The sequence below is a fragment of the Gasterosteus aculeatus genome, chromosome 16 (assembly GCF_964276395.1).
Source record: "Gasterosteus aculeatus chromosome 16, fGasAcu3.hap1.1, whole genome shotgun sequence".
In the NCBI taxonomy this organism is placed as follows: domain Eukaryota; kingdom Metazoa; phylum Chordata; class Actinopteri; order Perciformes; family Gasterosteidae; genus Gasterosteus; species Gasterosteus aculeatus.
Window position 1 is genome coordinate 7,840,175 of NC_135704.1, and position 25,020 is coordinate 7,865,194.

Sequence of the window (25,020 nt, forward strand, 5' to 3'; positions counted from 1 at the left end):
GGTAGTTCCACTATATCACCGTTTTTATTAACGGAATTTTGAGCCCTTCCCAAACTATTTTTTGACAGTAAGAAATTAAATGAATAGTCTCTGTCATATGGTGATGGGAAACAGAAAAGTGCAACAGTCTATAGCAATATAACAGGTAATGGGGTATCCTGCATAGTTAGTACTTTTGCTACTTTTTTTTGATAATAATGATAATAACATCGACAAAGCCATTTCTATTTTTGTAAAGAATCTCAGCTCTTCCTCTATCGCCCGATAGTCACGGTCTGATTTCCAAATGCAGTCTTACTTTGAAATCTCCCGGCGGAAGTGGACCGCACATCCGGTCTAGCTTGACGCCAGTGATTGAGGTGGAGGCAGTCAGCCTGCGACAGGAAAAACTAAACGCGGAGAGGTCGAGCGGCACACAGTCGGTCTGTTTTAAAAGAGAAATAAATCGTGTGACCCGGGGACATGTGGAAGCAGACCGCCATCGCGTCGTCCTAACGCGGGCTCATTTAGCGTTTGTTTGTCCTTCCGGCGCAGCGCGTCCCCGTCTGCCCGTTGTCTCCGGAGGGAGCACTAAGGTAAGACCGCCGCCGCCGCGCAACTGTGGGGTGCAAGTTGGACGGGCGACTGTCCACTCAAGCGCCATTTAAACGTCCCCTATTGTTTGTGTTGTTTCCCCCCCTCATACAAATATGAATGACTTAATATTGATAAAAAAAGGAGGCTACGGTTGACTCCGCTCACTTTGTGGACGTGACGCCGGGTCTTTGTCTTTGCGGTTTAGCCAGACGTCGTCCGGGCGCGTTGCGGTGACACGGCGCGTTCTTTGTTGTCCTCACAACCGAAACACTTTAAGTTTTAATTCATCCGCTTGACCTTTTTGAAATATTCCATCGCGCCGCTTGTTAAAAGGCCCGTGGAGACCGGCGACCGCCGCACACTTCAGTTCTCCGGGACATTTCGTCGACTTAAATTCTACATTTTGTGTTCTTCGTGGACTTGTGTTCAAACCACAGGCGGACATTTGTCCATCGGCGTGGCGCGTGCCGCCGGAGCGTATTGTTTAAAACACGCGGTGACGTGCACGACGAACCACATTTGCCACAACGCCACAGACGCGTCCGTGCCACATGCCGTGTTTCCAGTGGCTCCGTCCCCCGATCCCAGCGCACACGACGGGGTTTCGTCGCCTCGCCTCCTTGTCTGGACCGGTTGCTCATTAATGAGAGAAATCCTCTCTACTAGTTTCCAAAAGTCGAGAATAATGTTGCGTCTTGAGGCGTCGGTGTCCGTGATTCGGCTCGTTTGTGCTCGCAGGTAAGGCACTTTGACGGCACACCTTTCTCTGCAGACACGCCCTCTGTGCAGGGCGGTCACGCGCAGATATGGGGAGTTTCGGGCATGTTGAAGTGACTGTCGGTCCTATATCGCAATCGCTTCCTATCTTGAATCACAAATCAATAAGTTTAACAGAAGGAAGGGATGTGGTTTGTAAATTCCTCGCACGTTTCTCATTTTTGAAATCTCACTACAATCAATTAAAGGTCGAGCTGTAGGACTCTCCTCAATTTGAGTTTTACTGTTACATGCTATTTCATTTTTCTTATCTTCTACATTTTTCACAATTTACTTTTTTAAATATCAAAGCTATAGTTATAACGATTTGGAACAAGGACAGCTGGACAAATAAGTTAAATAATAAGTAATATGTGTAAAAAGATATATGCCATGTACATTTCTTTACCAGTAACTAGGTACATACATTTACTACAAACACATTTTTCAAGAGGTCAACTATGTGGCCCTTCAAGTCTCACTTCGATTAAGCCTTCAAACATTTACCTGATACTGCTCGTAACTATTGAACGCCGTGGTAGTCAAACAGGTGAAAGCACGAAGCATTTCCCACACGTCTTGGAATAAGATTTAACCGGAAAGAAGATATTTTAAAACCGATCATCAGTCACAGACACATTTCTTTCATTCTTTAAATAGTACAAAGGCACTTGTGTTCCAGGCACACGGGCTGCTGCACGTCTGTCATGCTGCACCTGCAGGTTCAGCTTGTTGCAAATCCCTTCAGTGTGCGGTTGACTTGTCAGGTTGTTGTAAATTAAATATCCTGCGTGTTCGGACTGCTGTTTGGACCAATTTAATATGGACTCGGGCCTAACAAGTTTGTGATCAATCTTTTTTTAATTTGTTTTTAACCAAACATTTTCTGCCAATTTACATGCAAATAGATTGAGAAAACACTTGACTGATTCATTGAATTGCAAAAAACCTCTGTACATGGTGCACTTTGCTGTAATCCCCTGCGCGTTAATGATTAACGTCATCCCCGGACCGATACAAAGAACGAACAGGTCAGGTTGTTATTGCTTGACTTTCTTATTGACACCTCGCGGGGACATTTTCAGTGGTCTTACTGGTGAATAGCGCAACAAATTCCAGGGAGAGAAAATGTAGTCATGTTTTATTTCCCAATCCCCGACCAGATAAGGGTCAATCTGACTGAATCACGTGTGACGTGCTTGTGATGTGAAAAACTGGTGGTGTGGTCACCGTGGATCACGAGGACACTATGGGAGCCGCATCTACTCACTCACTCATAAGATGTTTGGTCTTTAAAAAACGAGTTAAAGGAGGCTGCTTCTTTTACCAGTTGGACTCAGGTCTATAGATACGTATATGGATATGTGTGTATGTTTGGTGTCACTTGTTGGTGGAAGCAAACAACATTTTAAAATGTGCATTGACTTGTATTCAACAATCGTACTTCCACGCGCAGGTTATGAATTGGCCTCTGCAGTGACTTTTGTCGCCTTGCATTTGATTTTTATTCTGTCTGATTTGTTTGCTTCTACGTCAAGCACTTGACACACAAACATGTCATTTAAATCCCATCTTAACAAATGCGATAATGAGCCCCATCCTCTTTCTTCTCTATATGCGATTGCACATTTATGAGCTGGGACTAATTTCTCTGCAGGTGTCTCTCGCGCTCATGTGCTTAATGGGCCTCAAATGTCTTCGCCCAATGGAAGCGATCGGATGTCGTGTAGCGCCGACGCGTGTAGCGTTTCTTTTTCGCCTTTAGTTCTGTGAGATTTTGACTGAACCAGAATATGAGATGCCATGACACGAAGGAGCATAATAATACATGCACCATTCTAGGAAAATTAAACGTTAAAGATGAATACGTTAATATGGTCTTATGTATTAATGTTATTTTAGTAGTTTAAGGTTTTTCTCTTTAGTGTGCGCGCTGTGACAAGAGTTTTAGCTTCAGTGTGTCGTTTTCTAACATTCCCATGGAGTTTCTCCTGGAAATTACATTTTAAATAGCTGCCCATTCCAAACAAAATCACCCAACATAACTTTATATTAACGTCTGTATTGATGCCAAATGGTTTTCAGTTCCATTGTTGCGTGTTGCAAGTGACCCTCTCTCTGCTGCAGGGAATAGAGATCAAAATGTGTTATTTTGGCTTAGCAGAAATGGATGTCGACCGCCCTGAGGAAATCCTAATCTCGCTGAGACGGAATTAATAAGTGAAAGCACAGATGGGTTCCTCATGAAGAGCGTCGCGTTGGTAGCGAGATAAAGGTCACTCTATTGTCATTGCAATCATCTGCAGTCTGGGGAATGTGTAGACATTAAACTGACAGCACGCACATGTATGACAAAAGACCTCCTTTCTATTACCCCATGACCTGGGAGCATCAACAGGATCTCTGCTAGTATTACAATGAGATGGCTGGTTTTATGTCTATTCATATCTTCCATGTGTTATGCAAGAGATGTCTTGATTATTATGCTTTTGTTGGACCAGCATGTAATGTTGGTTGGGCCGACATTTCAGTCCAAACTGCTGTTTGTTAACAAACATTGTGCTCCCAAATGGATGAATCTCAATGACTTTTGGTACTCCGATATTCATGAGGACAAAAACTAGACATTTATGTTTTCTAATGAGATATTCTTTGGTAGTACTTTAATATTTCTATTCAACATCGGCAAGTCAACACGTTAAATCGTGACCTTGCTAATGGACACAATGGTGCTTTAAACTGAACGCTTACAAGTACATAGCAGCCAGTGCCGCGGCCGGCTCTAAGTATTCTCAAACCCTTTTTTCAAACCCAGCAGTAGCCACACGCATTTTAATTCACACCTTTTGTTTGCATTGGAACTATTATTTTATTTTTGCTTCTTATCAGCAGTTTTGCGTTTCAGTGCTCGCTCTCTCCTGGGTGTTTTTCTTTTGTTCCTTGAGTACTGTCTCCTCCTCCAGCTCCATCATCACCTCTCTCACGTCCTCTGCCACCCGGCTCGAGTTCCTAATTCAAGCCCAACGCCTGAACCAACAGCCTCGGCTCCGGTGTCCCCGTGTCACCACTGGGCACCGCGCCTAATCCTCCTCTGCGACGCTGAGGGGACCCTGGAGCGAAGGAGAAGGGGGTCGGGGAGAGGATGAGGGTGGGAGGGAGTAAAGCCCTTTGTAGTAGTGGTGCAGTATCTCGGCTTTACACTCTTCTGCTCCACAAAGTCCCAGCCGCGGACTTTGTGATGGGCGGATGGTGCACAGAGACGCCTGAAAGGAGTGATGGCGGAAATGAATGAAGGAAATGCAAGAACGAGGGAGTAACGTGCGTGATTATGGGGTTTTTCCCCCGATCACCGATTGGATTTGACTGACTTTGAGGTTACGATTGGATGTTTGATTCTTGAAAAGTTTGCATCGAGTGACTCGCGCAAAGAGTTCATCTACTGTTCATAGTTGGTTCTATCGGGTTGTTTTCAGCGGAGGCCCTTCATGCTCTAATTGATTTAATTAAGCGGACATTTCCCCCCCTTTGGCACAAACCGGCTGCGTGCGGACAAACGGCGAGTTATCTCACCCGGAGCACGAGCCTCGCTCATCCGCAGTTCATCGAAACGATCCACAATCAGAGCGCCTAATGAACAGCGCCTCGGCAGTCCTGGGGAGGCCTCTTTACGACCTCTACTAGCAGCCTTTGATGGGCACAACCACATAGAGTAGGTGCTGGTGTCCTCTCAGTTATGATCATTCAAACGTTCGTTCACATTAGTCAAGAGTAGCACGTGTGCGCGTCGCACAACCCCCACACTGGGATTTGCCGGAGCAGCGGCTGTCGCTGAAATATGGTGTCTGTCACATGTTGAAATGAATAACATTTCTGGCAGCCAAAGATATCCGCTTCATCTTATTAAAGCGCATGTTGACAACTTTTGAATGCTGCGTGGTTATTGAGCAACAATTCGCAGGGTGATGAGTCGCCTCGATCAAAGCAATATCGCCGTCTTATTTCGATGTGTCAGACACACGCTCCTTATCTTCAGCTGCTCATTCGCTTTTCCAATTGCAGCCACAGGCCAAAACAAAACCATCAGACGGCAATCCTAAGCGCGGGGGGGTTGCACTGCACATATGCTAATGTTCTGCTACTATATTGTAATCACAGCAGAATGTGCTGCATTATGAAGCGGGTTAGCAGTATTTTAGCATTTACAGACTTTAGGGGAATAATTCTGAAGAGGTCCATTGGTTTGAGATGAGTTTTGAGATTGAATCGAATGCACCATTGTTGGTGGTGACGACGACTCTCGATTAGCCCTCCTTGAGTTATTGAATGAAGTTATATGAGGGTATTGTCTGTTTCTGCTCCGCGTGGAGGCTTAACTGTGTGTGGCCACGTTGGGTCTCATGCAAAGAAAACCAGCCCTCGCCGATCTGAACGACGTCACTGCGTTTGACTCCGTTGAGGTGTTGACATGAACATCAGCCAGCTAAAAAGTTTAACAGCGGTTCAAAGTGCACGCGCACTTACCGGGTACATCACCATTGAGATTATTACAACAACAAGATATGAAATCCCGTCTCGCGGCATTCGAACACTATATAAAGTCTTTAGTTTCCCGATGAAGCTTAAAGTCCACCACCAACATGGCCCTTCAGCACCTTTTGGTGTAGCATGTTTGCCTTTTTAAGCTGCAGTGACTTTACAAAGACGTTTCCAGATGAGTGGCTTCTTAAATTGACGTGCCCCACATTCTGGATCCACAGGATGAAGCACTTTTTTTTATTCTTCAGATTCGTCTTCAATTACTTTCTTTCTATGATTTCTGCTGGGTTTAGATCCTCGTGTGGCTTGTAACACATTTTCACACCGTGAGGATTATGCTGTATGTCCTTGACCTTTAAAAAAAAATCAGGTTACAACTATATTGTAGTAGCTGAAATAAACTCTTCTAGGCACATATCATGCCTTTAGTGTGGCGTCTGAAACCGCAGGAACTGTACATATAGATTAGACTGAACAACAGGCAAAAGTCACGTCTGACTGATCATCGCCAGCGATTCAGTGCTCAATAAGCCTGCACCAGGAAAGAATGCTTCATTTTTATATTTGATATCTTTTTTTTTTTTTAGCATTTAAGGCAGATTATTACCAGTTCATGTATTTTTCTTAACAAGGCGACCATAAAAATATGATGTCTTTATTTGTTTGTCCTAAAATCCGCTGCTGCTGCGTGCTTGGGAGTTGATTCAGTTGCTGCACGGAGGAATATAATAGGGCACAAAATGGATTAGAGGAGAAAGCCTTTCTCTCACACACACATGGCTGCACTCGTTGGAAATCCTGCTTTATTTATAAGATGTATAGCTCAGAGTGCCACAGGGTTCTCCTGAGAATTCAAGACTGCACACAAACAGTATTTGCCCTGTGGAGTCTGTTTTACACACACACACACACACACACACACACACACACACACTGCTGGAGGACATTTATTTACCTCATCTGCTGTTTTATCTTGGTAGAACCACAGTCATTTGACTGCGTCCTCGGCCGTGTGTGCAGACCTGCCAGCAGGTGCTTGCTGAGTGTGATGCTTTGGTGTTTTATGTGGCGGCGTTCAGTGGAAGCAGTAATGTCATCTGCTCAGGCCAAAGCGAAGAACCGAGGCGCCATTTGAGTGTTTTTAGTTGAATGTTAGATGCTAATGGGGAGAGCTTGCAGGGTGAGAATAAGTATTTGAACTTTTGACTATTTGAAACCCTTTTTTAGCCCTCGGCTAAAAGACAATAAAGAAAACTGGGTTGTGAATTTAGGTGTAAAAAAAAAACAACGTTTGTATAGTTGGTGAGCATTCAGCCAGATGTACATTCCATTTTAATGCTTGAGGGTAAGTAACGGATATTCTAAAAGCATCTTACAAGTGCAGAAATTGTAATAACTGTTTATCCAACGGTAATGTGATCACTTTAAAGAGTGAACTAAAGGCTGAAGCCACAGCTATTTTTATTAATGAGAAATAAATAGAAATAATTCCTAAATGTTTTTCTTATTCCTGACTTCCTCCACTTCTTCTCCAAATCAATCATGCTGTAATTTTGAGTATGCACCCAGGAAAAGGATGAACGGGTACAGAAAGATAACAGCAACCATTGTGTGTGTCTCTCTCTCTCTGGTGGTTTCCTAAACTTATTCCCTTAACTTCTCCTACTGGCCGTGGCGAATGTCTTCTTCAGAGCAAAGCCCGGGCTGATGCTGTGAAACAGGCCCACAGCAATACTCTGCCGTGGCTTTTGGGGCTTCTTTAGGAACTATGGTGCACATTCCACATGGACAGGAAAGTCATTTCTGTTTCCAACGGACTGTTCTGGTCTCTTTGTGCCGCTGACATCAACACTCTGTTATGTAACGGAGACAAATAAACACGTGGGGTAAAGAGCAGGATATTGGTAACGGCTCTCATGCTCCTCAGAAAGAGTTCACACATGTCTGGGAAAACCTGGATAAATTTAGACAGTCGTGGAAAATACGAGTCACTCATGGGAAATTAATGGCATGCTAAAATGTCCCAGAAAATGTTTTTCTTCCCAGCTAATATTTTAATAATTCTCATCTCCGTTTTCTGAAAACCAGACTGTTGCTAAAACTCTGATCACTTTGGATTTGGTCACGGTTTTGTAACAGAGAAACGTACTACTTTAGACACGTAACAAAAAGGCAATGTAATGAGCCACGAGGAAACGGTAGCCTCCTCTGCAACCGTTTTATTCCATCTATTTTTATTGGTTTTAGTCTGGAGACCTTTTTGCAAGAAGGCTTCTGGGTGAACCTTCAAAAGGTGGGAAAAGGAACTTTAAGGAAATAAAGGTCCTGTCTGCCTTCAGTTGTGGTGAAGACATGTGCCCTATCTGGGTTATCACCTTCTGTAGGAAATGATTTACTAGTTTCAGTTTGTATGCTCTACTTTAAGCCCGCTTGTGGCACGTACCATTGACATATTCACCGTGGACGGGCACAGTGAATAAATGCAAGTAAATGATCCACATCTGCACTTGGATGCTGGCGGTTTTAAGGCGTTCAACAGGTCCGCATGTCGGCGGTCTCTCTGCGTTGCTCACGCTGCGTTCTCTGTTGGGAGCCTTGGTCTGATCAAAGAGAATAATTCAGGTCCATAGCCGAGGGAGGAGACCGATGGAGCAGAAGGTACAAAGAGACGGTGAGCTCCAGCTGGGGTAGAGTCAACAGTGGTTTGTGATACACAGAGAACGAGGGTAAGAACATTTCTACGGACCTTTTTCGTACAGAGTTTCTGCTTCTCGTTTTACAAGATATTCTTTCGAAAGTTATATCGAGAGTAGGCTGTTTTTAAATGAGTTTGCAGCAACTTTATTTCCCTGTACGGCGTAATCAGCCTGCACGCTCATCACCTTGTGAAGCATATTGTGAATCACCTCAAAGATGCAAATTGTGGACACAGTAGATGCGGCGTGTTTAATTCCCCTCCCATGTTGCCTCATTAAGAGGCAAAAAATCTCTTCCTGCTATTGATCGCTTGCAGGGATCCTCACCAATGCACCATTATGTACATGAGAGTGAAGCGGTAGATATCGGATCCGATATGCTGCTCACATACTAGTACTCGTAGTCTTAAAACTATATCATGTGTCGCCAGGTGCCTTGAAACAGACAGTAACGCAGTAGCGTTTAGAGCTGGTATGCCGTAAGGTTTGTGGTGGAATGAATGCTACAACTCAAGAGGAGTGCCGTGCAAATTCCACGCGTCATCCGGCTGATGACTAAAGGGGCCCAAAGTTAGCAGTGACCTCTAAGAAGGAAATTGCTTTTGACAACAATGACAAGCCGCTTGTGACGAGCATCTGCACAAAGCTTTGACTTTTTAATACTTTGGTTTTTCCATTTTCAATTCTCATTTTAATCCATGTGTATATTGAGCAAAAGTACCCGAGGATTCTGGATTATCCAAAGAAGCTGCAGCATCGTCTCCGAGAGGCGACGTTGTCGTCGGTTTACTGGTGGGCAGCAGAAGCAACATGTTCTTCCAGTGAAATGTGGTGGAATCAGATAATGATCCGTGACGACGGAGATGTCTGTCTATAATTTCATTGTGATTCATCTACTCAAGTATGCTTAATGAATTATGAAACATTGGTTGAAAATAGTTATTTCTCTGAAAGCTAAAGCAGTCAATTAAGAAAAGCAAAGTAACCGATACGATCCGACCGTGTATGTTTTCAGCTCTACAAACGTGTTCCTGTGATTTATTCCTGAAAGCCTTCAGCATGTTCTTGGAATGTTTGCTCAGTCTCATTCACAGAAAGTCTGTCCTGTTGCTGCTGAGTGTCCGTCTTATATTGCCTCTGGATCGCTCAATTGACATTATTGATCACAAGAGAGTGTAAGACGAGCTGAAAAGCAGGGCCCGTTTAGCTGGGGGATTTTTTGTCTATTTGGTTCCACCAGCTGTTCATATTCAACAAAGTAATGTTTCAGAGCCAATAATACAGCGCAGTGGGGACATTTTTCTGTCCCTCCAGTCTCACAAAGGTCAATATTGCACAGAGCAAGAGCATCGCTTTTCTTCTGCTTGCTAAATTCACGCCCTGCTTCAGGTGAAAGTGTTGAACAACACTGGCAGCCAACTATTGTTTTGCTCCATATTTTGACAGGAAGTAGATGTTTCAGAGCTCGCAGGGAGAGAAAACCCCGAGTTGAATCTGTTTAGTCTGCGTGTTCTCAGAGAGAAGGGCCTTGGAGACATGCTTTACGACTACGGTTGGAAACATAAATACAACTTGTAGTAGTCCATTGTAGTGCGGTACAGTTCATTTGAAGAGCTCACTGTAGCTTAAAGCCCTTCCAACATCTCTGTTGTTTGACCTGGAAGTGACCCTTTTTTAACACACACACACACACACACACACACACACTTTATTTCTCTCGGGCACAAACACATCATCGCCCCGGGTTCTTCTCCGCCTCCTCCTGTCGAGGGATAACCGGCAGCATTGTACATCAAAGCTGTGTTCCCCACATTTGCCCTGCTGTGCTTTGCACTGCTTGCCTTTCTGTTGTTGTGCCAGAGCACACGGACACCAGACTGTCGCACGCACACATCGAGAGATAGGCGCTCCTTCCTGCTTCGCTTATGGACAAAAGCTACAATAAGGGCTAAAAAGGACGTGAGGCACACTGCGCTAACAGAGGACGGCTCTCAGCAGAGCGAGGTGCGGTGCAGAGGATTGTGTTTATAAACCTTGCATCGAACAAGCTGCCCCAAAGGAGCTGCCTCACCGTGCGCTCGGAGCGCAGTGAGGTGTGCACAGCGAACAAGGGCCGCACTGTTGTGAGCGAAGGTAGTGTGGCCGTCACGAGACGGAGGAGAGAAAACGGCCTGAAGACTGCGTTTTATGGCAGACGGGGAATGTAAGTTCTAAGGCGGAGAAGTGCGTTGCAGTGAGGTCTGCGTTGTTTACCGTCTCTCAGTGCAATCAGTATGATGGAATAACAATAGCAAATGAACACGATGCGCCACATTGTGCCACAAAGAAGCGGATACTAATTAAAACTGTACAATGGTTAAAATCGGGTGCTAAAGCAGGAAATATGCTACACAAAAACACCATCATACCAATTAGTTTTTGTGGACACTCTTGGAGATCTTTCTTTTTTTTTTTATTTGTGGGGGAAAAGAAAACCTTCTGTTAAACCATCAACATTTGCCTGTAGATTATTTTGTTGACTATTAAAGTGGATCTTTTGAAAAAAATATCAAAAAGAGTGAAGGGACACGAGTCCCATTCTTTTGGGGAATGACCGTGTCAGTAAAAAACGGGACCACACGTTGGCGATCGCCACGGAGACTCACGCAACAATGTTGGCTTCTCCCGGGAGAGGAGGGCTGAGGCAGTGACAGAGAATGGCCGGGACGTGTGAAACGTGGCTTGCAAAGGGAGGAGGGGGGAAGGGAGGTCTTTCTGTCATCAGCCCTTTTAGGCAGGTTGGGATTTAAGACATTTGTCTCAGGAAGTGTGTGAAAGAGAAACGTTGCAGCTGCCGTGGTCCACAAGGGTGGATTAGTAATACTGCCTCTTCTCTATGTTTATTAAATCTAGCGGGATGTCTTCCAGTTGCTTGCTTAGTTTGACCCAAAGGTCTGTGATTTTAGTACCTCAAAGAAGAAACGGCACATTGTACCCATTAAAACCGGTCTGAGTATCCGTTTGATATATTTTGCTGGAAACAGCAGCCTTGTGTTGGCTGCTTTTCACCTTCAAAGTTGTTGGACGCGGCTTTGGCTGCGCAGCGGGGGAGCGGCTTATCACTGATATGAGAATATCTGGTCCACCTTAAAGGTCAGTCCACCCCAATCTTCTGTCTGCCACGAAACACTCCCTCGTGCAACGGGAGTCAATTTGGGCATGTTGGGCTGCCGTACTTTGCAAAATAGAGTTCTTAATTGTGTCCAACTGCAAGTGACTTTACACAATTCACCAAAAATGTCAAAGTACATTTACCAGATGACCAAATAAATGAACAGGATTTTGCATCTCACAAATTATTTAGATATACTGGATGGATTTTGATATTGAATTTAATGGACACAGCCTGGCCTTTTTTAAAAGCTTTTTATGGTTTTGAGCCTCGGTATTTGAGATCTCCTCTTGTTCTGTTAAATAGTTTTCCGTGTTCAGAGATCATCAATGAACTGATGCCCATGCACAGTGCGAGTCAACATGCCGGATGCAGTTTGGGGCTCTTGAGAAGCACCGTCCCCCGTGAAGGCGAAGCCATCTGTGTGCAGAACGTTGGGAACCAGCTCAGCTGACAAGACCCACGAGAACAGTCAGTGCTTTTTGTGCCGAAGCAGCAAGAATTTAACCGAAAGTAAACTTAAAACGAGCTGTCTTGTTTTGATATGACTGAGCACCTTAAATGGGAAAGCACTGCTGCTCCGTAGAACAGCTGATGACTTTCACATTTAGTAATTGCTGGTTTAAATGTCTTTGCTGTTGTGAACCTCTGTAATCATCATCATTTAGAGATGGAAGCGGCGCCTCGCTCCTGCTCGTAGGCCGTGGTGGTCTGTGGGGTCCTGAGTGGATCATCTCCCCACTTCTATTTCCAGCCGACACGGAGAAGCTCCCTTGGTGCTGTGACTTGTAGTTGAGATATCCTTTGTTTTTGTTTTATTGATGACATCGACTTGTATGGAACCCGTTTTCTCTCCTGCCGCTGAAGGGGAGCAACCACTAACCTGATGATGAACGCACGTGGAAAGCCCTCCGTTTGGGGCCTGCTGCTGGATGGCTGTCTGTGGGTGACAGATTGAGAGCGCGTTACAGTCTCACAACAAAGCTGTCAGGATGTTTTTGTTCGTTTTGTTTGTAGCAGGAAGTATTTGATCGGAAGCAGACAAACATTTGGAAAACCTCCAGGTGTAAAAGGCGCCTAATTCCGCACTGTTTGGGCTTTGTTGACACGAGCGAATCAAATCTCCGGTCTGAGACCATCAGGCCTCTTCAAATCCCAGAGCCGTGTCCACAGAAGCTTCCTCAGGTTTCAGGCTGCCCACTGCGCTCCCAATGCTCCACACTGATTGCGAGCAGGGAGTAAAGCAGTCCTCCCCTCTGTGAGAAGCGACTACTGCAAACAGCGCGGAAAGGAAGGAAGGGGGAGGAGGGGAGGGGGGGTCGACGTGATCGCCAATTGGTGGAATTCTGTCCGTCTTTGACCTGAATGCCAAACTCCGAAAGCTCTGCCAGATGTTTTTCCTTTCTTTAAACATCCCCTCCTTTTTTCATAATCCTCTTTAACTTTCCCTTTCTCTTTGTGGTGTTGAAAGAGCCTGCGACCCCCCCCCCCCCCCCCCCCCCCCCCCCTCACTGAAGAGAGTATTGAAGTGCTGCTGAATCCCGGCTCAGCAGTCTGTCGCTCAGCTTTCCTCTTTTGGCTGCAGAGGAACGGGGGGGTCGTGAGGGGCACGAGCTCGTGCCTGCCTCTGTTTTAAACTTATTCTTTCCTCTTTCCTGTCCGATCTCTTGAGTGTGTTTCGATGCAGAAGCGGCGTGTTTCGTCAATGAATGTAAGTCCGTAGCTCCATGAATGATGAAATGTTCTGTTTTGTGGTTCCACCCACAGTTGAGGGGGAGCCGGCACGCTTTGAAACCGTCGGGAGTGGCGGCGTTGGAATGAGCAGCGGTACCGCTGCCTTTCTGACATACATGGTTGCCCACAGCACCGGGTGGTTGCGGTTTGGAGTGGCATTTGCCTCACTATCTATTGAGCAAGGTTGCCAAGGAAACAGAGAAATTGGTATCACGGGTGAGGAAAGGCCAAGTACTCGTGCTAGGATGAGAGCATACCACGTGGTATTCGGCCATCTTACATGAGGGGAAAATATTGGTGCCGAGTGATTTGTTAAAAAGGTTTCAGTGTCATTTTAGGGCGCTCTTGATGGAAAAATAATCCAGTTCATCTGTGACAATGTTTGACACACACCAGTCATCTGAGGGCGTTACAGCAGCAAGAAAGGACCATGCGCTGGTTTGGTTTGGTCACATCCACAATACATGGTTTCCATTTCAAAACATTTATCTTTTGCCGCGTTTACATTGAGCGTCGACATGGATCCGAAGTTTCGGAGAACCGTAAACCGCTGGAGCGCTTGGAAAGTCCTGCGGTGTTTCTTCAGTGTGGACGCACGGAACTGACGCAGTCCAGCAGCGCTATCAGCCCGGCAAAGAGGGCGTCCGAGGTCGCGGTTTGCGGCTTTACGGAAGGCATTCCTTTTCTTATCGATGCTTATTTAGTTCTGCACAAGTATTCTGAAGTTCACAAAGAAACTGATAAACAAAAGCATAAGTGCTCTTTTGTGCGAAAGGGACCTTCAGCCACCCGTCAGAGCTACGAGTGTGAGACGGGCGACAAGGAAACCGAGGGGGGAACGAGTGAGGAACAGGTTTTGACACAATTTATTGAGCCGTAATCTAGTAAACGAGTCAATTTTGAAAGTGAATTTAATGTTTTTGTGGGAGAGGGACAGATTGAGACCTGCAGGCTTAAGTCTGGAACAAAGAAAAAACATTTTTTTGAGGAAATGTTACAGAGGAAAAATGTATGCAGCACAAACTTACTCAATATGCAGGTGTATTTCTTTCACTTACACCAGCGTACCAACGTTGGCAAACAGACTTGTTGGTACCCGACTGCATTTCAAGTGAAGGTTGTTGTCGTTCATCAGACCAACCCATGGAGCTTCCAGCATACATGCCATTTCAACCTGTAGGGTGTGGTTGGATATTTTGGTAAAGTGGAAAGAGCAGGCGGGATAAAAAAAAAAAAAAATTCCTACTGAAAAAAGCCTGTTGCCAAATCTCCTCAAATGAAAGGAGCGAGCAGCACTTCCTCCAGAAGTCCCAGAGTCTGGAAACACAACGGCCCGGTTGGCGACGCTGAAGGCCCGTCCCTTCTGGTCTGCATCTAAAGCCAGAAACACTTCAGAACTATCATTTACACAGGAACACACAATAGATCTATGGATGCTATTGATGATTTTTACACTATATGTCATTTACCATTCACATCCATCCGTACACTGATGGTTGGCTGCCGTGCAACTAACGAGTCATTCACCCCAAAGACACATGAACGGAAGGAGCCGGGGATCGAACCGCCCTCCTTCAACCCGCTCCATCTGCTGGCCACAAATGGCCCAAACAAAAATATATGATCAGTACAAGGGTTAAAGAAGTAAAAATAAGTAACACGTCAACCAATTTACATTGGATTGTTGCGGCTATAAGTATCACTTTTCTTTCCATAAACATATAACGTACATTAACTCAAAACGAAGATCTATGTCGATTTGAGGAAATTCACCCAAAATTCACCCAAGTGTCGACACAACCTGCGTTGAGTCACCAGAACTTCCCCCACGTGGGGGTATGTGCGTAACACTGATGATACAAGATGACGTCACCGCGGCCGTTGCATAAATAACTTGCCTGTCCGATGACCTCGTCTTTATAGCTTGTGGTTTGACTGTAAAAAAAAGTCACGTGTGGCCTCACCACCCAGTGCAGGACCAATGGAGCGGCAGATGTGAAAATAACCTGCCGTCGTGCCTGGGCAGGAATTTTACGCAACTGGCCTGCTTTTGTGTGTTTTCAATATCTCAAATGTAGCGACGGGTAGATGGTGTGGAGCGTTCTCAACAGACGTCCCTCGGGTCTGCTCATCTACCTCTCATCTACTATGAAAGGCGACGGGTGGAAGGAAAGGTCTAATCCAGGGCTGCAGCCCGAGGCCGCGGCATGTTCACACACCTTTTAGAAAAGGTTACGTCACCGTCCCTCATCTTGTCATAAATCTGCCACCCCACCTTTTCCTGCCCCTGATCCACAGAACCACAGCTGCTTTTCTTCTCTGGTCCTGTACGTTTAACTGACCTCCTTTAATGCCTGTCTGGACCCGGGATGCCTTTTTGTTGCTGCAGTTAAAGTTGTCGCTGGAATGGGAAGTTGAGTAACTTTTTAACTTACTGTGACAGAAACTCTCCCCGTTGCGTGTTGCACAACTCCCACATTCCCCTCTTCCGCTGCGAAGAAATCCAGTTTGACTGCTTTGGTGACGGTAAGCAGAGGCACATTCGCAACTGCAGCCTCGTCCTGTGCAAGCTGTTGCACATGAACGTTTTATGGGGGGGGTGTAGCCACTCGCACGAGCGGCCATTCGCACAAATGTATTCGGCGAAGCCCGTGCCTTCTCTGTGCTCGTGGGGTAAATTGAGGTGGGATTGAATATCGGGGGTTGAAAAAACAGCCGGCGCCTCAAGTGCTCTCATTGGCGTTTCATGAAGAGTTCCATCTTTCCTGCAGTAATGGAATCTTAGATATGGTCTAATTTGTGCAGCTACACTTCTCATGGGTCATAGCTGCGTTTCGTGGTTACGCTTTATCTGTGCTCTGCCCTCTCATTACAGAATAAAAATGGAAATGACGGCGTGCGTTAGGGAATAGTCGATGCCTCTGCTCCGTAAACCTGGTTTGTTCTCTTTGTGTCTGCTCTGCCGGAAGAATGCTGTGCACGAATACTAAATATAATTACACACTGCCATAAATCCCAGCGTTCCTCAATAGCTACCGATGGCCTTCTGTGGGGTTAGAAATGAAGTGGCCAGTTCTATTTGATTATTTAAAGAAAAGCTTTACAACGCGAGTATTCATTCTTTTCTTTTGAATTGGCCCTTATCCAGAGAGCCGCTCTTCATCTGCATCTCCACTTCCTTCTTTATTGCAGTGGTCTTGTTCACTTGGCGGCGGGCTAAATATAAACCGGATGTCTCGGATAGTTCTCACACTCAGTGAAGCTTATTATCACAGAAGATGATTGGAATTGCTTCAAACTTTCCCGACGCCTTCATGGATCCAAACAATGATCCTCAACATGTAAAGGTCGTCCAGCAAAGCCACGTCCAATCAGCTCACCCAAGACCCTGTGATGTAGAGCGTGTAAGCGCTCACGGCCTCTCAGAAACGTGTGTGTGTGTGTGTGTGTGCGTGCGTGCGCAGAATGATCTCATACATTGATCTTGTGTTTTTTTTGTTCTGCTCTCTACCAAAGACTCAGAGAGGCTTTTTTGGGCTCTATGTTGCACTTTGGAGACACTCTTTCTGTCACCTGTCGTGCTCATCGTGTTTTCACCGGTTTGTCTTCAGGGGAGCGTCGAAGATGTGATGGGACTCATTCTGCTCTTGCTTCAATAGCTTAGCAGATAGCTACCAGCAGATCCACGGAATAAAGACCCAGGACTCCGACGTAGAATGTAGGGTCTTTAGTGAATTCTTCAATTTGTGAAACATGAAACACAACTTAATATTACCCTGAAAACCATTCACATACATATACAGACATATAGAAATGACTTGGCGTAAGGCCATCGTGCCAGAAATGACAAGAAGCCTTCAAGCAGCCATTAACATGACTGGTCTAAGCTAATTTTAACATTGATTTATGCTAATTGCGATTAGCATCTCTTGCTACAAAAGAAAACTGAACGAGTTAACAAACGGAATACGACTTGGTGCATATTTACATTGCTACATACAGAAACACTTCAAAGGTCTTCAAAGGCTGGCAAACAGTGAAGGTCACTGACAAAGGGAATTACTACTGTGAGAGCAGAACAAAAATGCCATAATATTTTACCCCACTTGGCGTTCCTTAATGCAACACATGTAAACCCGTTGCAGAATAGGACTCCTATATAGTTCATATTTGTTATACGATTGTGTAGTCCAACAATTTTGGCGGTTATCCTGATCTAAGTAACAATTGTAGTGCCAGTTAGATCTCTGGATGTTGTCATATTTGGTTTTACTTGTAATACTGGAAACCTGTTCAATGTGTTTCCTGTTCAATGCGCAATGCTTGGAAAAGCAGTTCAAAGCAAAACCGAGCCGCACACACAAACCCCTTGAAACACTCCTTTAAACTACAAATTGAATGTTGTATAAAAGATATGTTACGTACTCTTGTTTCAATGTTGCGGCCCACCATTAGACAAGATTTGGCACAAGTATAAATTATGAAGACGAACCCTTTCTTGAAAGTGTAAATTAGCTCATGAATCTAGTCAATAACTCGTTCACTTTGCACATTTCTTAATGTGCAAAGTGAACGAGTACATATGGGTACATACAGGAATCAATAATTCCTGTATGTACCCATCACCCACCGATTTGCCCCCTCAGTGGTTGTTTGAAGGTGAGACACTGGTGACAAGTGGTGGTTGGGACTAGTTGTCTAAGATTCCTCATCCTCACGCTGTGATGAATCGTTGCTATGGTTATTTTCACTCTAAAGCTGCGGGGGGTGTGTGTGTGTGTGTGTGTGTGTGTGGCGGTGTGTGAAGTGTGGTACCCCATGGCTCACCCCAGTGCCCGTCTCCTCCACAGGAGGACTCCATGAAAGATGACGGAGGAGGTGATTGTTGTAGCCAAGTGGGACTACACGGCCCAGCAGGACCAGGAACTTGACATCCGCAAAAATGAGCGTCTCCACCTCCTGGACGACACAAAGACCTGGTGGCGTGTGCGCAACGCCGGCAACCAAACGGGGTACGTGCCGTCAAACTACGTGGAGCGCAAGAACAGCCTGAAGAAAGGCTCGTTGGTGAAGAACATCAAAGACACACTGGGTAAGAAGAATTCATGTTCACGCCGCTTAAACTTGAATGTGTGTGTGTATATATACATGTATGTGTATGCTCCCCTCCCTGCATCTGCTGGGAGCCGTCACTGTGCACTCTGGAGAGGTGAGTTGGCCGCTGCTCTCAGCTGTCAGCACATTGTCTCCATCCCCAGTCATGACTGGAATACATTAGACTGTGTACGTAGCCGCAGCTGCCCCACGTGAGACACTGTCTGTGCATAAAGTATCACAGGATGTAGCCGGAGGCCTTATTTCTACTTTTATGCAATTAAGAAAAAACGAGAATAATCCACAAATGAAACAGACCAGGATGTAATAAAGAGATTTGTTACAAGTTCAAAAAAAGATTTCCTTTGAGGGTGAATTGCTAAAACAAAACCGAACACATAAATGTGTTGTTTTGTTCCAGAGGAGCTCTTTGCTGGAGCTGTCTGGAATAATCCTCAGCCCTGGCTTTTAAAACCTCTCAATTTATGTCATCCAGGAATCATGAAATTGGTTTGATTCTCTAAGACTGAGACAAAAGGTCTCATGTGAAAGCACTTCATTTTGTGACTTTGTCTTGGGAGGTGGAGGCACAACGTGATCGGTGTTGGGCCACTGAATCCTTTCATCCCCATGAGAGCACAGGTAGCCCCGACATGATCAGATGTCTGCCTAACTGTGTGTGGTATGTAGGTCGAGTAAAGAAAAGAATAGAGCGAAAAATGATCAGCTTGCTCTACTTTCTTCTAGCAGGAAAATGGCCGTCTGGAGCGCGGCGCTGAAACAGCCCCCGTGTTGACATTTCTTGCATCGGGGGGTGAAGAGGCAGGAGAAAATAGAAACATGTGGCAGAAATTCTAACAAGACAGGATGTTGGTAATGAAGGTGGTAACTTGATGGCCCTGAAAGGCAGACATGAGTTGAGAGGGAGGCAAGAGGGGAGGGAGATGAGGGACGGGGGGGGGGCTCCCTCAGGGAAACTGCAGCTTTGTACGGGCCAGCGTGGTACAGCCGGACACGGTCACCCTCCCCGGGGTCTGTGGTGTCTATACACACACACACACACACGTCCTCACTGACCCCATCAACCCCACTCTCCGTCACCGCAGGTCTCTGCTTTTGTCTGATCAGCAGATTGATTAGTGGAGAAATGATGGTTGCAGTGATGGATTAGTGTGCCGGACTTTGTTATTCATCGACTACAGCGTTACAACCTAATTCCATTTCGGTCTAAGTAGTTTTCTTCCATCCAGCCGGCTCTCGAGTGTTAAAAGCACGATCAAATCCAATAGGCAAGAACATTTTCCTGATGAGGCGGTGAGCAGTAGGTGAGGTCAGGGCCTAATGGATCTCACTCACACAGTTGAAGAGGGAATCCGATTGGCCGAGTGCGTGATTACTTCATCCTGTCTGCAGTCTCTGGCTCTCAGCAAACACACAGTGGGACGACGGACCTTGCAGAGCGCCTGTGGTTACCAGTATCCCCAGTTCCCCTCACTATTTACTGTGCTTCAGCACAGTTGTGTCACCGACATTCATTCAGGCAGAGTTGAATTGTAAATGGCATCATGCTGGTTTGTGCCCCATTTTCCCTTCACAGGAAAGTTCTACTCATTGCTGAAACTGGGCCAGAACTCACCAGTACACCGACGTGGGCAGTTGGATTGCTGACCTGAGATTCCACTTGAGGTCTGCGTGCCTGAGTGAATGTGAGGCATCACAGAGCACTTGGTCCAACATGAAAACGGTCCGTGGGGCCAAACGGGTTGGTGGCCGCTGGCCTAAAGCCTTTGAGCCGGTTTTACACACCGTAGAACAAGTGACGGTGTGTCATCAGTGAGAGAGCGACGGTGTTGGATGTATTTAAAAGAGCCAAATAGCTGTGAATCACAGATCTCATAGCTGTGATATCTGTGATTCCCTCAATGTACTCCAGGAAGTCACAGCATCCTGCAGACTTCATGTAGGAGCCAGGGTGTGCTTTTGATACCACTTCTTAAATATGTTGGGTTTTTCCGTATTGTATGGACTCTTTATTACAGTAACTTCCACAACCCCCCCGTGAGCGACGTAGTGTAGCAATATGCTGCAACCTGCGGTCTGCCAGGCTTTTATCGACTCACTTCCCTCTCACTCAGTGTCCTCTGGGCTTGAAAATCTCGTCTCCTTCCACAAGATGAAGAGGTGGGTGACGGTTGGGAGTGAATGTGTGGGAGGAGAGAACAGCAGGCCGGTGCCTTGAAGTGGAAATGAGTGAAGAAGAAAGGTGTGTGCGTTTTAAGTGTTTCCACTTTGCTCCAGCGTGTGTGCGTGTGTGTGTGCTTCTTTGTTACTTCGAGGCAGCGACGGTCTACTTTATTTTGACCAGATATCACCTGAAGAAGACTCAAGTCTTTGGCCCCCCCGGTCAGGAAACACTGGAGGAAGCAGACCGCCATCAGATATGTGGGATGCACACGGCTCTCCATAAACATCTGCTTGTTATTCGCGTCTCGCCCTTCTTTTCGTTGCGTCTTTGTCAGCTGGGACCTCTGATGTGCTCGTTCTAATGTTTGTGTGAGGAACAGCTGCCAAGGGACCCCTCGTCTTTCTTCACAGCCTCCCTCCTCTTCCTCTCCCTGCTCTCTCTGCCAACCACTGTCATGCCACTCTGTGTGAACCCAGCGGTTTTCCAACCAATGCAAATGTTGTACTGTGCTCTGACATTTCTGTGGCATTTCAGCCGGCTCGGTGGGACGAACCGGTGATTATCTGCCAAGACGTCTGCTGTTAGTCGCACACGTGAGCCTCCGTTGTATTTAGAAACTCACGGCCACACTTGAGTGTGCAAACACTTCGGACAGGTGAGGCAGGTGATCCAGCACATGCTCTTCAGTATGGAGGCCGTGGTACATGCTCCACTTTTCATTCCCTGTCTTCACCACCTATTCTCAGCCTTTTTGATTAGTGCAGATGTGCACACGGTGTGTAGATGCAGTTGACAGAATCCCAACTAGATAGCAAGCTGTCATTTTGTTGTGTTGGAGGAGAAGGACGTGGGGGGGAGGGGCGCTCCCCCAAGGCGATGTCTGTTAATTCTGTTATCAAGAGTTCGATCTGTCCTTCGCCGCTGAGGTATCCTGAGATATCCTGTATGCACTATTTCTACAGACGTTTTTGTGCCACGCAGCCTGAATTAGTTTCCTGCTGACCTAAACCGGCTCTTTCTCCCCGTGGGGCTCAAGCTTTTCTCTGCTGACTGAAACCTGCTTTCAGTCTTCACACTTAGAAGCTGGTTACCAAGAGAATGCTCATGTTTGCCGCATCAACTTCATAAGCTGATAATAGGTCCATTAATGCAGGTTAAAAATCCACCGTAGGCCAAATAGGTATCTGGTTCTCTAACGGCTCTCTTGTGTTTCTCTTCATGCTGCAGGTCTGGGAAGAACCAAGAGGAAGACGAGCGCCCGAGGTGCTTCCCCGACGCCCGGCTCGGACACGGAGTACCCCTCCAACGGCAGCGCGGGCGGAGCAGCTGAAAGGATCTACGACCTCAACATCCCCGCCGTAGTGAAGTTCGCCTACGCGGCGGAGCGGGACGACGAGCTGAGCCTCGTCAAGGGCACCCGGGTCACCGTGATGGAGAAGTGCAGTGACGGCTGGTGGCGGGGCGGCCAGGCCGGCCGCGTGGGCTGGTTCCCCTCCAACTACGTGCTGGAGGAGCTCGGTGGGGCAGAGGAAGGAGAGGACGGAGATCCGCCGCTGGTCTACCAGGGGGGCTCGCCGGGGACTTTGTTGGCCAATGGGCGAGCAGGAGGCGGCGGCGCTGCCGCGGTGCTGCACCTGGTCCAAACGCTCTACCCCTTCAGCTCTGTGACGGAGGAGGAGCTGAACTTTGAGAAGGGAGAGGTCATGGAGGTGGTGGAGAAGCCCGAGAACGACCCGGAGTGGTGGAGGTGTCAAAACTCCCGCGGCATGGTGGGCCTGGTTCCTAAAAACTATGTGGTGGTGCTGGATGAGCGGCCCGGCCCGCCCCCGTCCAGCGCCAGCTTCCTGCAGAACCGCCTGTTGGCGCCGGCCCGCTCGGGGAAGTTCGGCGGGCGCGACTGGTACTACGGCGGCATCACCAGACACCAGGCCGAGTCCGTGCTCAACGAGCGAGGGGAGGAGGGCGACTTCCTGGTACGAGACAGCGAGTCATCGGTGAGTCTGAGCGGCATCTGCTTTGGGAAATGGAGGCTATGCTTTATTGTCACAGCAACCTTTCCAAGCAGTGATTGGATGCTTATGGACACTTCCTCTAAAAGGTCCGTACATTTTCCACAAAAAAATGGCTGTTGTATCGCAATGATGCCGACAACAGTTACCTTAAAAACAATCCAGAATAAATACTAAACATACTATAAGATTCTGCTCAAATGGAGCCGGAGGTTTATAAGAAAATACCCTATTCAGAAGTATATCTCAAAGTAGCTGATATTGTATGTTTGAGTAGTGTTTTGTTTCCATATGTTTAAATGTGAGAGTACACTCCCCCCTGGTGGAGTAAAGCCGATTGTCTTTAAATGTCATTGGATGTGTAGTTCTGTCACACTTTCCTATTTCTGACCACATTGACGTTGTCTCTCTTTATTTTCAGCCCAATGACTTCTCAGTGTCTCTGAAGGCGGCCGGCAAGAACAAGCACTTTAAAGTGCAGCACTCGGAGGGAGTGTACTGTATCGGCCAGCGCAAGTTCAGCTCCATCGATGAGCTGGTGGAGCACTACAAGAAGGCCCCCATCTTCACCAGCGAACACGGGGAGAAGCTGTACCTGGTCAAAGCGCTGCCGTGATTCACTCACCGACACTGGATCCCACACACGAGACACCACGTTTATTCTTCTAATGCCGCCCCCAACTACGAACGACGTCCAGTTTTATCCGTCGCCTTCCAGCGGCGATCGGATGAGACTCTTTTCTGGCTCCCGCGAGACGGCGAGCGGCGCGCCGGGAGAGACGGCGGCTGCATCCTCCGCGCACGGCGCCGTCCTTCCTGCTGGACACGGGCAGCGAACACACCGGCTGCAGACGGAGCGCCTGAGGCCTTGTCTCTGATGTCGTACATAATGCCCGTTTACTACCACGCACATTGTAGGTCGCACCATTGCTCTTAACCCACACAGGAGGAAAGCCCCCACCTCCCCCCGTCCAATCGCTGGCCATCGTTTTATTCAGAAGATTTAGTTCATTTTAAAAAAGGAAATCCCTGCTCCCTGGTTCTTTTTTTTTAAATCCCTGTGTAGGTTTGAATTTGACTTTACGAAGTGACCAGAAACACGCTCTTGCCTTTTTTTCTCTTAATTTTCATCATTCCGTTACATAATTTGCTCCCATTTTGAATTTGTCTTCCGGCACCTTTACAAATTCTTTTGTCTCCACAATCCTTTGTGGTGATTGAAAATTGCATACAGTACTTCCTGTAATATTTCTAAAAGACCGTAGAGAAGGGGGGGGGGGCATTAATGCAATAGGGGAGACCTGTGAATTTCTGTAGAGATGAATGTTTTTCAGCGTAACCAAATGTGCCGCCCTGTTCCCATAGCGCTGGTCTGCACTGCACTCACCACACATGGCGTTCATCTGTAGCTCTGTGCTCATGCTTTATATTGTCACACTGGGCATCTTTCTGTAGGTCCAGAAGCTACGTGACGAGTCTGACTCAAGGAATGAAAAGACATTTTGATAACACTTTGCAATCAGAATGAATGCCGTTATAAAATAGGATCCCATCGTTTGTATTGTTTAAGTATATCTCTGGCTGTCATTTCACAGAAAAATCTATTGTAAAAAATAAATGATTCTTTCCCCACAATTAAGTGTTTGGCTGAGACGCAAACAATTAATGCCGAAACATCACTCACTGCCGTTTATATGTCAAACAGTTTGGAAATACTTTATCATTTTGGTGATCTGTGAAAATTGTCCTCTGAACGCGTTGTCAAGACAGCAATTGTCCAATGACAGCTTAGCAACTGTTACCCTGACACGACATGTCAGTGTACAAGATATTGATTAACTAATCAAATCTTCCAGCTACAGTGGATTTCGACTGCTTGACACGATGTCTGACGCGTCTACCAGCGTCCTCTGGTGAACTGCTATTAACTTCATTTTAAGCTGCAACAGAAAATAAGGGACCTAGGCTTAACAGTCAATCGGCGTCATCTTTTACTGCAAGAAACCAAATGTACAAATCTGATTTACGGAGAAGAAATATTTTACTTGTCTTTTCCTCTTTTCTTTCGTGCATTTGTTTACCAATGGAAGTGTTGTTGATCATGGGGTTCTCAGCTTTTATATGATATCTCTGAATGTTATTGAGCAATGCTATTTAATTCGTCTCCACTGTATGTATATATAAAAAAAATATTAGGTGCATATATGAATCGAGATCAAACAATGGTACTGACAACGCGGTGCCAATTTAAATACTTTTGTTCAATAAATCTTTTGAAAAATA

The 25,020-nt window shown here is 46.3% G+C and overlaps 1 protein-coding gene and 1 long non-coding RNA gene across 4 annotated transcripts; one reads left to right on the forward strand and one right to left on the reverse strand.

The window, feature by feature from the left end:
• On the forward strand, nt 1–25,020 carry nck2a (NCK adaptor protein 2a). 3 transcript variants are annotated; one of them, XM_040202124.2, is made up of 5 exons: nt 334–575; nt 17,061–17,167; nt 18,300–18,541; nt 21,956–22,722; nt 23,159–25,020. In XM_040202124.2, the coding sequence occupies exons 3-5, from the start codon at nt 18,316–18,318 to the stop codon at nt 23,351–23,353; spliced, it is 1,188 nt and encodes a 395-aa protein (XP_040058058.1). In that variant the 5' UTR covers nt 334–575; nt 17,061–17,167; nt 18,300–18,315; the 3' UTR covers nt 23,354–25,020. The 3 variants fall into 3 exon arrangements, with proteins under 3 accessions (XP_040058057.1, XP_040058058.1, XP_040058060.1); XM_040202123.2 differs by lacking the exon at nt 17,061–17,167 and having other exon boundaries at nt 1–575; XM_040202126.2 differs by lacking the exons at nt 334–575; nt 17,061–17,167 and adding an exon at nt 8,286–8,594.
• LOC144388738 (uncharacterized) lies at nt 14,347–15,931 on the reverse strand. Its single transcript, XR_013452964.1, has 3 exons — nt 15,792–15,931; nt 14,919–15,037; nt 14,347–14,823 (listed from the first exon to the last, which is right to left on the reverse strand). It is a non-coding gene; the product is annotated as an uncharacterized LOC144388738 (long non-coding RNA).